Source organism: Eleutherodactylus coqui, chromosome 1 (genome assembly GCF_035609145.1).
Source record: "Eleutherodactylus coqui strain aEleCoq1 chromosome 1, aEleCoq1.hap1, whole genome shotgun sequence".
NCBI classification, from domain to species: Eukaryota; Metazoa; Chordata; class Amphibia; order Anura; family Eleutherodactylidae; genus Eleutherodactylus; species Eleutherodactylus coqui.
In genome coordinates this window covers 315744632-315762608 of record NC_089837.1, presented here as the reverse complement: position 1 = coordinate 315762608, position 17977 = coordinate 315744632, and the positions used below count along the sequence as shown (strand labels likewise).

The following is a 17977-nucleotide window of genomic DNA, read 5'->3' as shown; positions in this document are numbered from 1 at the left end:
AGGGTCTTATAGAGTTTTATTAGCATCTTTGTGGTGTTCAAGCCTATTTCATCTTTGTGGGTTGGATTTGAGAAGCACTATTAGGGCGGTTTCACCCGTCTGTATGCGCAACTACGCTCACCGCCATGGGGAAAATTATCTTGTTTTTCCACTGTACAATAACTGAATATAACATGGTACCTTATCCATGTGATAATTATACTATATGCATGTTCAACTATCATCATATTGAATGATTGGCACCCACATTTTGTATGCATTTAGTATGACACACATATTGCATATTGACTCGCACCAATAAGTAATACACACAGGGATTTATTGAAAATGGCATTATTTTTGCACAATATAAGGGTTTGACATATTGTGAAGAGCTTGAAAAAAAAAAGAAGAAGAATTGCTGATTTTATTAATTAAAATTCTAGAAAAAGCGTAATAAAAAGTGATTATCTTTTCCAAAAATGAGATAAATGAAGACTGAGGGCTCAGTCAGACGGGCGTTTGTTTGCTGCGCATTGTTTTGCGCAAAACCCAAATGCACAAATATTTGCGTGACCAAAGCGGGCATCACGCTGAGAAAATGCACTTGGCTGCGTTTATGCGTGACTAAAGTGCGCTGCCCGCTATCCCCTGCTGCGGCTGTCACAGCCGCAGCAGGGGATTCCTTGGATGTGAAAACCCTGGATGCTGTCACATCCAGAGGTTTCCCATTGTGGTCAATGGGGTCAGCAGCAGCAGCCCCACTGACATACAGAGAAGATGGCAGTCCTCTGCCACAGCTGTGGCCGAGGATTTGTTCATCCTCGCAGGGAGTCCCCTCATCACTGAACACTGTGACGGCATTGGGATAGCATTGCGGTCCTCTGCCACAGCTGTCACAGTGTTCAGTGATGATGAATAAATCCTCAACCACAGCTGTCACAGCTATAACAGAGGATCGCGATCTTCTCTGTATGTCAGTGGGGCCGCCGCTGGCCCCATTGACCACAGGTGAAACCCCTGGATGTGACAGCAGAGTTTCACATCCAAAAAATCCTGAATACCGTAGTTATTTGCGTTTTAAGATCCGCTGTCCTAGATTTACCGCTGCACATTTTTGTGCGCTGGTAAAAACCAGACATGTGACCGCTGCCATTGAAAAGCATTGGTTCTAATAGATGCGGATCGCAAATGCAAATAAGATGCGCAGCAAAATACGCCGTCTGACTGAGCCCTAAAGCTCCTCTGCAAAAGAATAAGCTCTCATAGAGCTCGGTTGGTGGTAAAATAAAAACACTATAGCTCTTGGGAGGTGCCGACAGAAACGTGAAAGTCTTTATACTGTACAAATATAGCAAAACACAAAAAATTCTGGTATTGCCCGAATCGTGCGGACCCAGAGAATAATGTATCACAATATTTATTCTGCATGCTTGACCTGAAAAGTAAAATCCAGAAAACAATGGCGAAATGTCTGATTTTTTTCTCAACCCTCCCACAAAAAATGTTAATAAAAGTTATATAATACATGTATGCAAAAAAACAAGCCCTAGTACGGCTATGGGGATGGAGACATTTGAATGTTATGGCTCTAGGAATGGGCAATGAAAAGAATTGGAAATGGTTTGTCATTAAGGCTTTAAAGGGACTCGTCACTAAAGGGGTTTTCTGCACTTTTTTAACTGATGACCCATCCTCTAGTTCATCACCAGTAAAATGGTCGTAGGCCGAGCGCTGGCTTGAAATCAATGTCAGCACCACGCTGCTCCTACACTTCATGTTCAGAGATCAGACTTCCTCCTCTGACCAGTGATCACAACATCCAGCCTACTACACCGGACAGTGGGCCGGACGATCAGCTGATGGACAGGGGTCCAGATCAGCAGATGCCCATCCATCAACTACAGTACTGATAACCTATCTAGGGAAAAGGTCATCAGTCAAAAAAGAGCAGAAAACCCTTTAGGGAATGAATACAAATATCAGATCAGACCCTACTTAGTACAAACCCTAGACCAGAACTGACTTAATACAGTCTATAGGACCCATTTAACGAATAATGATAAGGAAATATTACAATTGTAGACATGGACCATGTGGTCTTCTGTTTTTCTATACAGACCCCCAGACTAGCCGTCACCCCTCCCCTGCTTTATTCTGACATCACACAGACCTTATACAGACCTGAATACAAGCCCCGGACCTGTTGTTATTTTCTTCTCTCCTTCCTTGCACTTCATTTCACTTGCCAGCAATGCCCAACAATGAAGAGGGGTGCAGAGGGAGAGAGGCGAGTGTAATTCACAGGTTCGGTGCCCGGGTGATTTGCCTTCTCTTCCTAGATTCTCCCGAACATTTCAGGCCAGTTGGTAAGTATTAATATACACCTACCACTGCAATGGTTCTATATGAATCACACTACAACATATCTATAAAGTGTGGTTGGCATTCCTGACATGAACATGCCAGTGTGATTTCTCTTGACTATTTCTGGTTTACCCGTTTTTCCACTAATATTTATAACTAGAGATGAGCGGTTACGTCTGCGGACATCCCTTCCCCTTCACAAGTCTGGAACTTACATTCCTGCTGATCCTGATCCATCAGTGTAGAAGCCGCCTTCTCCTCTCCACCTCCTTCCTGCACTTTACCTGAAGTGATGGGTGGCGTTTCCAAAGAAAAACGCCTCGGGTCCTTGGGTAAATCACACGCTGATGAGTGCGATATCAGTCTGGGTTTCATGACTTGATATCGCGCTCAGCTATGTATAAGAAGCCTGAGAGAGCAGCGCCCCCTACCAGCAGGTTACAAAGAGATTTATGCTGCACCTGCTAGTCGGACATTCAGGGAAAAGGGAAGACACAGAAGGGACATCAGTAGTTTGTGGCACCACAGAGGGGACGCCAGTAGTCTGTAGGGACACAGAGAGGGGACAGCGGTACTTTCTGGGGCCACAGAGGAGACACCAATACTATGGAGAGATAGTGAGAGCTAGTGGTAGGATGGGGAATGTGCAGGGATGAATCTTGGCAAGAATAAATCTTAGTGGAATTCTGGGCCCAGACAAAGAACAAAAACGAAAGCAGAAGTCATCAATCAGAGGAGATGTCACATGTGATCACTGGAGGTAACAGCACTGTAATCACTATCACAGTGTAGAATCTAGCGTCTCTATGATATGATTGTATTAGAGGTATACTAGAGCTGAGCCGCTGTTATAGATATGCTGTCCCTAATTTAATTCTGAGTTCTGCTGTCGGGCCCTGTGAGTTCAGTGTATGCCCCTCTTTGCAAAAGTAGTAAAACATTAGGACTGTATAAATTTGGTATTGCTCTAATCGTGCCGATCTGAACTATAATGTTCTCAAGCGATTTATGCTGCATAGTAAAGTCAGTAAAAACAAAACCCAAAAAACAATGCTGACATTTCTAGGTCTCACCCCCCAAAAAATACAGGAATAAAAAGATATACAGACATAATATAAACCCCAAACTCCTGCTATGCAGTAAATACAGCTAATGACTGGGCCTGCTGGCAGTGCCGAAAGCAGACAGCGCTGTCCATAATACAGAGGCCTGGGTTGGTACTGCAGGCAAAGCTCCCCCTGAATTCACTGTCTGCAGTACCAACCCAGGCTGCTACAATGTTCACAGCGCTATCTGCGCTTCTACTAATAGTAAAAATCCCCGACAACCCTTTTAAGGGGTTCAAAAATATTTGTATTATAGCACACGTATTATATTGAGAATGCCACCACAAATGGGGCTGAAATATGGATTGGACTATTGGACGGACTGACTTTCACATGTATATATGCCATTAGGATGTGCCTGCACACGGCATATACAGTACCTGGAATGTGAAACAGGTTGTGCAGTGGAATCACAGGTGCATCGACCCAGTATATAGCACATTAAGTGGGTGAAAACTGGAGAAAAGTCACAGATTTCTGAAACATGAGGATTGAAAATCCACAACATGCAAATTTTTCCATACGGATTTTTATCTGTGGATTGTTACAGTAATGACTTCATTTAGATGATATTCAAGGGGGATCATAGCCTTATCCATCAGGTATATCTAATCGTATATATAATGTATACGATGCATCAGAGAAGAGCGCAAAACACTGAAGTGATGTGTTCAGGCTCTTCTGCTTTATTGTTCTGATACAAGAGGTTCTATACTTTGGCTTCTCCAACGGTCCACAATGTAAAGTCTAGAGCGCGTGCGATACTTCTAATATAGTAGAATCCTACAAGAGGCTGATGATGACAAAGCTGCATGATCATTGTCTGAGACCCTGTTAGTAAGATGGAACTACAATGCGTCTTCTCCTCACATGTTTCTTGCTCTGCACACAGCATTAATATTACTACATAACATGTAATTCCCCACTGTTACACAGATCTCCATCCAGATGCATTGTACTGTAGATTGCTATGGAGCTGCGCTGAAGAATCCACACTGCAAACCTGCACTGTGAATCCAACCTTCAGATCAGTTTCGGATATTTGCTCTATTTGTCCTCTTCATAAATGACTATTTTTCTAGGTGGTGCTGGCAGAAGACAACTCTACTCGGCAGAAGTTTGCTGTAAAAGTCATCGCCAAGAGAAGCCTGCTTACCGATGGAGAGGACCGCGTGATGGTGGAGCGGCGGGTGCTACAACTTGCATCTGGCAGCCCCTTTCTTCTACATGGACAATTTGCTTTCCAGACAAAGGTACATTTATGACTACTTCCAAATGAACAAATACCAGTATATGCACCTGATGCTGTAGTGATACAAAGTATCTGCGAGCCGTGCAACAGTAAGACATTTCCATCCACAGAGATCTTGGGCTGACATAGCAATAGTCACAATGGGCCCCACTTTACACTGAGGGGCCGTTAAATATACAATACCTTTATTATAATGAATGCCCGCTATTCAGTTTGTAGGTGTACAATGCTATGCTTATTAATGTCCTAGTATATCTGTACAGGGATATAGGAGCCGTGAGTCTATGGATGTCGAGGTGAACAACAGTAACAAGCACAACCGAAAATACCAAAAACTGGGTGCTACACATGTGCAAGAACTCTAATCAAAGTTCTAGAGACACAAATTGAACAACTTAAAACCTAATACAAACATAGAAGCAAACCACAGGGGTATGTGCAAACATCGGGGGTCAATCTGCTGATTTTCACTGCGGACGTCACTCATTACCTTGAATGAAATCCACAATGAAGATCCATGACTTTCCTGTGACAGATGGCGCATGCTGCATGACTATCCTCCACTGCAGGTTGTTTCCATTGTTAGTGAATGGGGTTTGTTAAAAGCCCTCTCATTTACATTGTACTGCACATTGTTGGAGAATGTCGGTGCACATTCTGTAGCTGAAACTCCACAGCGTCTGAACTCACCAGCCGTCACGTTGGTTCAGTGAGCACTGCAGTGATTGGCTGACAGCAGTGCTCGCTGGCTAATCAGAGCCATCGCTTCCTGGAGGCGGGATTTATGAACGCTGCAAACAGGAAGTGATGATCTGTCAGCGGCCAAGGAGTGTAGGAAGCCCGGCGGAACTACGGAACTTCGCAGACCATCGGGAGGAACCCGGACCATGGCTACTAGCTTAGTATTAATAAGACATCCCCCGAAAAGAAAACCCTGTGCCTCTTTTGGGGCAAAAATTATTATAAGACAGGGTCTTATTTTCAGAGCATCATGGTATTGAATAGTTACTATTTGCAACCAGGCTCCTAAGCTGGGGGTCTGCAGACCCCCCTTTCTACAATACAGGCTGCTCTCATTGTAATTAGTTTGTAACTGTCTCTCACATAGCATGCTGAATGGCAGCTTGTGTCACTTGAAATTAAAGGGGTTGCCCAGTTACTGGAAACTCCTCTTCAATAAGACCCCCTGTATTAAAACAATAAATTGTGATATACTTACCCCTCTGCAGCCTCCGGGATCCAGCCCTTGAGCCCGCTGCATTCCCGGTGATGCTTGTGACAGATGATGTCACAGGAAACCACATGACAACTGCAGCCAATGAAAGATCAGTACAGTTTTGTTGCCATAAAAGAAATTAAATTAATATCCCTCTGGTGCCAAGGATTTTGAAAATTTAATATTCCAGGTTAAAAGTAGTAAAACTTAATAAAATCTATATAAGTTTGCTAATCGCCATTATCGTACCGACCCACAGAATAATGTTATGTCACAGTAAGATCTGCAGGATAATGGCATCAGTGCGTTTTATCATTTCACCACACTTACTAATGTAAAAATGTTCCCATACATTATATAGTAGACTAAATGATACCATTAAAAACACAACTCGTCTCGCAAAATAAGAAGCCCTCATATGGCGAAAAAAATGTATGTATTGAAAATAGGGATGAAGAAGTGAGAATAAAAACATGAAAAGTGGCCGGTCCTTCAGGGGTTAAAGGAAAAAGGGTTTTGTGTAAAAAATATGTGAATGTAGGCAAACAGTTTGTAAATAGTCTATGGATGCCACTGCGACTGAGATGGCGTCTTCTCTATGATGCAAACATGAAAACCTTATATGTACATTATTAGTGAAACTAGATGGAGAACGGCTGCTGTATGAGGTATAAGCTACACCTCTCCTGTGTCTGGGGCCGGGCTGCAGCCTTATTATCACCAGTACTGAGCTTACTGATCCATCATACATGTAACTGTCCCATCCCCCCCGTCGTCATATAGTCTACATCTATGATGGAGAAATAACTGAGAATGGCCTCTGTATAACATAGTAACATAGTATGTGAGGCTGAATGAAGACAAGGTCCATTTAGGTCAGCCCTGTTGATCCAGAGGAAGGCAAATAATCCCAAGAGGCAGAAGCCAATTTGCCCTTTCGGGGGGAAAATTCCTTCCCGACTCCATAATGGCGGTCAGAATAATCCCTGGATCAACCTCTGATAGTTCCTGTCTGTATAGAATGAAGACGCTGCAATCATTTGGTAACTTGATCCTAGACATTCACATTCTTGTATCGCTCTTCTGTATGGCAGGACCTGGTGCTGCTCGGAATGGAATACATCAACTGCGGAGACTTCGATGAACTTCTACAGCGGAAGGGGTGTCTCGACAGCCCCTGTGCACGGTAATGTAGTCGTAAGCTAATAAACATCTCCCTGTAGGTTATACATGAAGAGGACAGTACATGAGTGAAGTTACCCTTACACGGGGCAATTATCGCTGGAAGCAGCAAATTCAGGCAATAGCCATCCCGTGTACTGGGTATGGAGCGAGAAATCGATCACTGGTCAGAGTCACTTAGCAGAACTAAAAACCCAGCGACTATCGGCCGTGTAAACCGGCAATCGTTCTACAATGCATGACTGCCTGTTTACTGTGAATGGAGGCGGCGGGTCAGCATGATCTTCAACCGCTCAGCCTCCATTCACAGAACGACTACCACTGCTTGTAAAGCACAGGGGCGATAGTTGGGCGGCTCTTCATGAAATGGCTGTTGGGCGCTTATGTAACCTATAGTAGTCCTGTGTAAAGGAACCTTTAGATTGTTAGCCTTACTGCCCACATACAAGCTCCAATGATGGACTCCATTTATTAAGGGACTGTACATAGAATAGAGTGTTATACTCAGAAGCTGCAACTATACTCTCCATTTATAGGATGTTAGCAGGGGCGTAGCTAAAGGCTCATGGGCACGGGTGCAAAAGATTATCTTGGGCCACCCAACTTCTCTTAACTGCTTAACGCAGAGCTGTGACTTAAAGGAGATGTCTCGAGGAAGCAGTTAATTTTTTTTTTTGCCCAGTCCCCCTTATTCAGCATACAAAACTAAGCACCCGTTTAAATGACTTTTAAAGCCGGTTTCTACTCACTGTTCCAGCGTTTCAGCAACTTTTAAAAACTTTTCCAAAGATGGCCGCCGGTTCTTCTCCCAAAGTGTACAGCCCTTGCTTCAGCCCGACGTGCGCGCTCCCGAGACGCCGCCAGCTGTGTCTCCATGGCAACCGGACGCATCGCAGCCGCCGACCAGACGCCCACCGCCAGGCAGCAGGTAAGCGGCGCTAGCCCCCGGCTCCCCAGCGCTAGTTCCCCCGGCGCAGCGGCAGCCCCCCCGGCCTAGCGACAGCCCCCCCGGCCTAGCGACAGCCCCCCCCATCGCAGCGGCAGCCCCCCCGGCCTAGCGACAGCCCCCCCGGCCTAGCGACAGCCCCCCCCATCGCAGCGACAGCCCCCCCGGCCTAGCGCTAGCTCCCCCGGCGCAGCGGCAGCCCCCCCGGCCTAGCGACAGCCCCCCCGGCCTAGCGCTAGCTCCCCCGGCCTAGCGACAGCCCCCCCGGCCTAGCGACAGCCCCCCCCATCGCAGCGACAGCCCCCCCGGCCTAGCGCTAGCTCCCCCGGCGCAGCGGCAGCCCCCCCGGCCTAGCGACAGCCCCCCCCGGCGCAGCCCGGCGCAGCGGCAGCCCCCCCCCGACCCATCACTTACCTGGGAGGCTTCTCGGGGCGGCTGGGCTGGGCTGGTCTTCTCCGCTGGGCAGCTCCAGTTTCTGCACCTTCCTCTAACAGAGGATGGTGCAGAATGGCCGCTTCAGCGCGCTCCCGAGCAGTGACAGCTCGTCTGCGCATGCGCAGAAGAGCTGTAGCGGGGAGCACACTGAAGCGGCTCGTGCTGAATGGAGAAGACCGGACTGCGCAAGCGCGTCTAAAAAAGCAAGCTGCCAGCGAATTTAGACGGAACCATGGAGACGAGGACGCTAGCAACGGAACAGGTAAGTGGAATAACTTCTGTATGGCTCATATTTAATGCACAATGTACATTACAAAGTGCATTAATATGGCCATACAGAAGTGTATAACCCCACTTGGTTTCGCGAGACCACCCCTTTAAAGCTCCTGGGCCCCAATGTAAAACCTGTAACAGGGCCCCCAACTATAATGCTTTATTCATAGTACTGGACTCCCTATATGGAGAAGAGAATATATAGTTATGTCAGTGGATGTTAGTACTGAAACACTTTGTTAAAAGACTTTTATCCAATTCTAGGCTTATTACTCTCTATATGGTCTGAACCTGTAGATCATGGATCTCACATAGTAATAGCAGCATCTCTTATACATAACTCTAAGTCACACAGTGCTTGTTTAGGACTGCACCTAAAGCAGGGAAATGGCTGTTCTTGTATATCGGCACTGTTTGGCGGCCATTAATCTGCAAAAAGAAATAAAAAATAGTTCCATGCTCCACCGCATGTAACATTATATTGCATTGCTCCGGTGGATGATATATCTTCTCAAGGCTCTATAGGGTGTCGCACAGAGAGCCCACTGATCTATAACACAAACACATATGGCGCTGCCCTGTGCAGGAGTCCTTATCCCCATGTTTGTAGTATGCAGAATAAGATAGGATTAGAGAACATGTAGCATGAAGAATGAGATGTGTGATCCCTGCAGTCTATAGTAATAACCTCACATGGTGGATCTTCTGCTCTTCTGTACTATGTGTTCTTCAGAGCTTTCTGTCAGCCTCCGGATACTAATTCTCTTCTCTCCCCTTCGTGCCAGTTTCTACGCAGCGGAACTTGTATGCGGTATCCAACACCTGCATGCGAAGGGCATCGTCCACCGGTAAATATATTCTTGTCTTTTTTAGGTGTGATGGACTCAGGCCGGGTCTGTAATCCCAGATTATATTATAGTAGATGGTTTGGAATCTGATATAAAACATACTTAGGTATATTAATTCTGGATGTTTGTGCGCACATTAGGTAACATCTTCATATATTTATAAAGTAAATCAGCTAATGGGACAGATTCTCTCTTAGCAGTATGAATGGGAATAAACCATTGTTTCCTCTACTTCACAGAGATCTCAAGCCGGATAACATCCTGGTGACTTCAGCGGGCCATCTAAAGATCGCCGACTTCGGGTTGGCCCTCGAGGACATCTATGGAGACCGCACAGCCTCCGGATATGCTGGAACGCCGGACTTCATGGCTCCTGAGATGCTGAGCGGGGAGGAGTACAATGCTGCCATCGACTGGTATGCCTTAGGTATCATTCTTAATATCATGGTTACCCGCAGGTCAAAGTATCATCGAGGACGATTTAATGCCTCCAACATCGAGGCGAAGAACATCATCAAGAAGGTGAATATATTCTCTATGTAATACATGTTATACTAGACCAGGACAGTAATAATAGTTCAAAGCACTAGATTATATTTTTTTCCTTTTTAGCTCCTCCGGGAAGATCCTACGACGCGCTTAGGGGTCCACGGTGACATCAGAGCCCAGAGGTTTTTCCGGCATATCAATTGGGACATGGTAGAAGCCCTGCAGATGCAACCACCACACATTCCTGTACCAGTAAGTATAAGCAGAAATTGTATTGGTTCAGCTTGGTATGTTATAACGTCATAGTAGTACTAATGGGAGATGTCTATGCCTCACTATGGTGCTAGACATGGGCTATAGCCCTAATATCACCTTTATGAGCTTCCTTGGTCTATATACTGTATATGTCTATGCCTCACTATGGTGCTAGACGTGGGCTATAGCCTTAATATCACCTTTATGAGCTTCCTTGGTCTATATACTGTATATGTCTATGCCTCACTATGGTGCTAGACGTGGGCTGTAGCCCTAATATCACCTTTATGAGCTTCCTTGGTCTATATACTGTATATGTCTATGCCTCTTTATGGTGCTAGACGTGGGCTGTAGCCCTAATATCACCTTTATGAGCTTCCTTGGTCTATATACTGTATATGTTTATGCCTCACTATGGTGCTAGACATGGGCTATAGCCCTAATATCACCTTTATGAGCTTCCTTAGTGTATATACTGTATATGTCTATGCCTCACTATGGTGCTAGACATGGGCTATAGCCCTAATATCACCTTTATGAGCTTCCTTGGTCTATCTACTATATATGTCTATGCCTCACTATGGTGCTAGACGTGGGCTGTAGCCCTAATATCACCTTTATGAGCTTCCTTGGTCTATCTACTATATATGTCTATGCCTCACTATGGTGCTAGACGTGGGCTGTAGCCCTAATATCACCTTTATGAGCTTCCTTGGTCTATATACTGTATATGTCTAAGCCTCAGTATGGTGCTAGACATGGGCTATAGCCCTAATATCACCTTTATGAGCTTCCTTGGTGTATATACTGTATATGTCTATGCCTCACTATGGTGCTGGACGTGGGCTGTAGCCCTAATATCACCTTTATGAGGTTCCTTGGTGTATATACTGTATATGTCTATGCCTCACTACGGTGCTAGACATGGGCTGTAGCCCTAATATCACCTTTATGAGCTTCCTTGGTGTATATACTGTATATGTCTATGTCTCTATGGTGCTAGACATGGGCTGTAGCCCTAATATCACCTTTATGACGTTCCTTGGTGTATATACTGTATATGTCTATGCCTCACTATGGTGCTAGACATGGGCTGTAGCCATAATATCACCTTTATGAGCTTCCTTGGTGTATATACTGTATATGTCTATGCCTCACTATGGTGCTAGACATGGGCTGTAGCCCTAATATCACCTTTATGAGCTTCCTTTGTCTATATACTGTATATGTCTAAGCCTCACTATGGTGCTAGACATGGGCTGTAGCCCTAATATCACCTTTATGAGCTTCGTTGGTCTATATACTGTATTTGTCTATGCCTCACTATGGTGATAAACATGGGCTGTAGCCCTAATATCACCTTTATGAGCTTCCTTGGTGTATATACTGTATATGTCTAAGCCTCACTACGGTGCTAGACATGGGCTGTAGCCCTAATATCACCTTTATGAGCTTCCTTGGTGTATATACTGTATATGTCTATGCCTCACTATGGTGCTAGACATGGGCTGTAGCCATAATATCACCTTTATGAGCTTCCTTGGTGTATATACTGTATATGTCTATGCCTCACTATGGTGCTAGACATGGGCTGTAGCCCTAATATCACCTTTATGAGCTTCCTTTGTCTATATACTGTATATGTCTTTGCCTCACTATGGTGCTAGATGTGGGCTGTAGCCCTAATATCACCTTTATGAGCTTCCTTGGTGTATATACTGTATATGTCTTGAATGTTTAGGTTGTAATATTGTTTAGGAAGAACACTTGAATTTCTGTGACTATCAGTGATAACTTACAGTAACCTGATTTAGGCCACTTTCATACGGGAGATTTTTCCATCTGACTTTCGAACTGATTTTTTTGGTTAGAAAGTTGGACAAAAATGAAACGGATTCATTAGAACGGGTATATTTACAGGGGACTTTTTTCTACTCGTATGAATAGTTCATGGAAAATAGAATTTACAGCATGTCCCATTCCTGCCTCGTTTTTGAACAAGAATAGCACATGATAATGTGTGATGTCCGGCACATCGGACAGCGCATGGATGGTGTGTCTGTGTGCCGGCTGATGTGAGTTCCATGTAAGAATCTTAGACACAAGTTTAAGTTTGTCCGTGTGCGAGTAGTCTTAAGCCCAATGCCCACGGGCATATTTGCACTACGGGATCTGGAGCAAATACTGCCCATAGGACATGCTAAGCAAAACACTTTTCCATGCCCACGAGCGGAAATAAACTGCGATTTTCTGCTGCCGGGGGAAAAAAATCGCAGCATGTCCTATTCTAGTGTGAGGCTCGCACGGGCAAATTCCATTGTAGTCAATGGAAGCTGCCCATCCCGCAACGAGTGGCCACACATCTGCATCATCGCCGGTGCAAGAGATCTGCACTGCGCATGTGTGGCGGCACACCAGCCGGCACTTCTACAGCAAAGAAAGAAGACAGCAGACAGGTAAGCCAGGGGTCACCGCTGGGGAACAAGGTCTGATTCCATTACGAGATCTCACAGTCGGATTCCTCTCCGGCCATCTGCATTTGGCCTTAGGGCTCAGTCAGACGAGTGTCCTTTTTGCGCAAAAAAAAGTGTTGCATGCATGTGCAAAATGCACCTGACTGTAGCTCCATGCCCATTGCTTTCAATGACGCTGCCTCTGATTGGCTGAACGCTGTGACCACTCACAGGCAGCACTCACCTGTCATTCAATGAATGGCTGAGCGCTGCCTGTGATTGGCTGAGCGCTCAGCCAATCAGACACAGCTCTTTTAGGAAGCGGGGATTTTTAAATCCCCGGCCAGCTGAAAGTGCTTCAGAGCAGTGCCGGCAGTCAGCGAGAACATGCGCCAGAGCTGCACAGCAGCAGAGAGGCGATGTATATATATATATATATATATATATATATATATATATATATATATATACACACATATACATACACATTTTTTTTTTTACACCAGCTTCTGTTTCAAGCCCTACCCAGAAAGTCACTGTGGGGGTTGACTGCATCGCATTGCTTTCAATGGGGCCAGCGGCAGTAGCAACGGCCCCATTGAAAGCAATGGGATGGCATCATGGTCCTTTGCCACAGCTGTGACAGCTTCATCCCCACAGGGAGTCCCCTTGTCACTGAACACTGTGACAGTGCTGTCACAGTGTTTAGTGATAAGGGGACTCTCCGTGGGGAATCTTTCTGCGTCGCACGGACCCACCCAGGGCACGGATGTCCTATCTTTTACAAGTATGAGTATTTTGCGCCTGTAAAAGACGGACACGTGAACAAATCATAGGGAGCCACTGGCTCTATCAGACATGCCCTTTTTTGCGCACATAGGCGAAAGCAAAAAAAACGCTCGCCTGACTTTGCCCTTAGGGTGATAAATTTTTATACAGGAATTAGTTAGTTTTTTTGAACTGTAATCCAGTGCTGTCATGAGAAGTTATAATACCAGCTAAATCCCTATGCTTCCTCTTCTTATAGTCAAACAACATCCGGCGCGGCTCCCGACCATTTAATCTCGAGAGGATGGAGGCAGCAGAAGCCCACCACTCGGCCATATCGGCAGACCACCAGGCCTTATTCACAGGGTTTTCATTTGTCAGCACTAACTGGAAAACCCTGGACAGCACACCGGCTCTTTAAGATCATCAGAGCCAGATCTCATAAGCCCCAAGAAGACCATCCAGAGAAGCAGAAGAACACCGATGATGTCATCAGGAGCAGCCCAGCAATTCCATCAGACCAAGCTGGATGATTACTGCCATTTCTACATCTGGCATACAGGTGGTATACCTTTGTTTTTCTTTTAATATGTATGGCGTGAGGATGTGCCTGACCATGTCAGACGCACCGCATGCGCAGAGTGCGTTGATATTATGGTACTACATATATAGTGTTACACTTTATATATACTCCATAAGTGACTAAAAATACAATTATATTTACCAGTGACTACTGGTGAGTGTAATTTTATATTTCCCCCTCCTCTATGACATCTATTAGTATTGTCATCGATGACGGGGAAATAAGGAGAGAGATGGCCGGCTATTAAGGGGTGGAGGAGGCCGGACCCTTTTTTTTTTTTCTTTTTATGTATGGTATTAGGATGTGCCTGACCATGTCAGACGCACCACATGCCCAATATAGGATGATATTATGATACTCTATGTATAGTGTCACCGTATACATATACTTCATAAGATATTAATGCTGCAATTACATTTACCGCTGACTACCGGTGAGTGTAATTTCATATTTCTCCCTCTTCTATGACATTGTTTAGTTTTGTCACCGGCGATGGGGAAATAAGGTGAGAGATGGCCGGCTATTAAGGGGTGGAGGAGGCCGGGCCTTTTTTTTAAATTAATATAAAATTTGTTTCCAGGAATATAACTGTTTGGCATTAGGATGTGCCGGACCATACCGGGCGCACCACATGCTCAGAATAAGATACTAGGGTACTACATGTATAGTGTTACACTATATCTATACTCCATACGATATTAGGAATACAATTACATTTACTGGTGATTACCGCTGAGGGGAATTTTGTACTTCTTCCTCTCCTCTGACATCTCATGGTTTCGTCACCAGCGAAAGGGAAATAAGGTGAGAGATGGCCGGCTATTAAGGGGTGGAGGAGGCCGGACCTTTTATTGTAATTGTTTGCTTTTATATTTGGGCCAATTATAGTAGTCGGTCATTGGTTCAGCTCTGTAGACAGAAAAACACAAATGTTCCGGATCTTTGAATGCAGTGACACCATTTTTAAATTGTTTTTATTGTGCAAAAGTAATAAAATGTTACAAAACTATATAAATTGGATACAAATGTAATCCTACTGACCACAGGATGTAGTGAAGATGTCATTTATGCCAGCGTCATATAAGCCTATGTGCACCAGTGTAGTGTTCTTACAGAATTAAAGATGCTTTTTCTGCCCGCGTTTCAGATGTGTTCTTTTTCCTGTACAATTGCGCAGTGTTTCACGCATCTCCTAGCATATTTCGTGTACATTTATGTACCCTCTATGTTACTTCTATGAGACCTCTTGCTGTGCACATGTGCAGGAGAATAGAGCACGGTGCGCTGGTTTATTCTTCAACTAAAATCCTCAGGAAAAATACATGCTGGTGAACAAACCCATTGAAATCAATAGGTTCTATAATCTGTATATTGTGTGTGCAAATACACCCGTGTGCCACCGGCTTCACTGTATAAGGCCTCCTTCACATGACCAGTAAGAAATAGACCTTATTAAAAAGGGCAGGAGGTGTTGCATTGTATGTTAGGAAAACATTCTTCTCTACAGAGATTCCAGCTTCAGACCATGGGAGTTCTGTAGAAACTGTTTGGGTAAGAATACAAGGAGAGAACAACAGAAAGGACACTATTGTAGGCATTTACTATAGGCCGCCTAGACAAGCAGAAGATATGGAGGAATTCTTTCTACATCACATGGCCAAGCTCTCAAAAAAGCCCAACATAGTGATCACGGGAGATTATAACTATCCGGACATTTGTTGGGAATCTCTCAGGTAAAAGTAATGGATCCAACACATTCTTATCCGTACTTGCTGACAACTTTATCTTCCAAAGGTAGAAGAGAAAACAAGGGGATCTGCTATCTTGGACCTAATTCTTACCAACAGGGAGGGAATGGTTGCGGAAGTAAGGGTGGCTGGGACCTTAGGAGGCAGCGATCATGTTATCATTGAATTTTGGATAAAAAGGGGATGAAGACCTGAGAAAACTCAGACCTCAAGGTTGGATTTTAGAAAGGCAGATTTTATTGAACTCAGAAAGAGGATAGGAAGAATCCAATGGCTGGATGTTCATAAGGAAAGAAATGACTAAGTAGGTTGGGAAATATTGTGAAGTAAGATTCTCAAAGCACAATCCCTAAAAGAAGGAAGAATGGGAAGCATTTAAAGAGACCTGGATGGATGAACACAGAACTTGCACACATGTTAAAAGGAAGAAAAATATGATCAAACGGAAAGAGGGGGAAATATAGTCAGACCTCAGCTGGAACACTGTGTCCAGTTCTGGGCACCCCACTTTAAAAAAGACAGAAAAACTGGAGCAAGTTCAGAGAAGAGTTACCAAGATGGTGAACAGTCTGCAAATCATGTCCTATGAGGAACTGTTAAAGGATCTGTGAATGTTTAGCTTGCAGAAGAGAAGGCTGAGAGGAGACTTAAAGGGGTTGTCCCGCGGCAGCAAGTGGGGTTATACACTTCTGTATGGCCATATTAATGCACTTTGTAATGTACATTGTGCATTAATTATGAGCCATACAGAAGTTATCAAAAGTTATTCACTTACCTGTTCCGTTGCTGGCGTCCTCGTCTCCATGGTTGCCGTCTAATTTTCGCCGTCTAGTGGCCAAATTAGACGCACTTGCGCAGTCCGGGTCTTCTTATCTTCTCAATGGGGCTCCGTGTAGCTCCGCCCCGTCACGTGCCGATTCCAGCCAATCAGGAGGCTGGAATCGGCAATGGACCGCACAGAAGCCCTGCGGTCCACGGAGGGAGAAGATGTCGGCGGCCATCTTCACCGGAGCGCGGGGATTCAGGTAAGCGCTGTCCGGTGTTCTTTTTTAACCCCTGCATCGGGGTTGTCTCGCGCCGAACAGGGGGGGGTTGAAAAAAAAAAAACCCGTTTCGGCGCGGGACAACCCCTTTAATAGCGGTCTACAAATATCTGAAGGGCTGTCACAGTGCAGAGGGATCAGCCCTATTCTCATCTGTACAAGGAAAGACTAGAAGCAATGGGATGAAACTGAAAGGGACGAGACACAGATTAGATATTAGACAGTGAGGGGGATCAATGAGTGGAACAGGTTCTCCTTCAATGGAAGTCTTCAAACAAAGGCTGGACAAATATCTGCCTGGGATGATTTAGTGATCCTGCACTGAGCAGGGGGTTGGACCCGATGACCCTGGAGGTCCCTTCCAACTCTACCATTCTATGACTCTTTGACCGTATGCACTTTTACACTCACTGCATCGCTGCCAAAAATTGCATGAAAAGAAAAACGTTGTGATGAAGTCCCAATCAAAATTAACGTTTTCTCGTCCATTCACACAGGCAGCTGCAGCGTATCAGCCAAAATATGCGCTGCAGTGTGAATGATTTTTAATGGTTAACTAGAGGCAGCTGTTTTCTTTTCCCGGAGTTGGACGTTACAAAACTCCCTCCCCCTCCCTTTTTTTTTCAGCTTCCATAGAAGCCTATGAGAGCCTCCAGAATATCTCGGCAAAAGATAGGTCTTGCCCTATCTATTCACGCATTGTATAAAATCGGACGCCGTTTTCGGTCGCCGATGTCCTGTTATTCCCGGTGCCCTGATGTTTCTATGTGGCTAAAAATCGCTCATCTGAATGATTACATTGGAATCCAAGGCTTCAGATGCTTGCCATTTTTTAATGCAGCTAAATTAGCCCCATGGTCGCATGAATAAGGCCTAACTCACAGCGACTAAAAAAACAACAACCTAAAGTACAACAGGAGAATAGCTGGTTTTTATTTTCTTTTGCTTTGTTACCGTCACCTCCAAAGAATTAATTACCAAGAGATCAAAATGTCATTTATAACCCTGACTGAAGACTACAGCTTCTACTGCAA

The 17977-nt window shown here is 44.8% G+C and overlaps 1 protein-coding gene across 1 annotated transcript; it reads left to right on the top strand.

The window, feature by feature from the left end:
- Positions 1-9213: 9213 nt before the first annotated feature.
- On the top strand, positions 9214-14219 carry LOC136612057 (protein kinase C delta type-like). The gene is made up of 4 exons (XM_066592139.1): positions 9214-9604; positions 9844-10126; positions 10217-10345; positions 13829-14219. The coding sequence occupies exons 1-4, from the start codon at positions 9450-9452 to the stop codon at positions 13988-13990; spliced, it is 729 nt and encodes a 242-aa protein (XP_066448236.1). The 5' UTR covers positions 9214-9449; the 3' UTR covers positions 13991-14219.
- The last annotated feature ends 3758 nt before the right edge of the window (positions 14220-17977 follow it).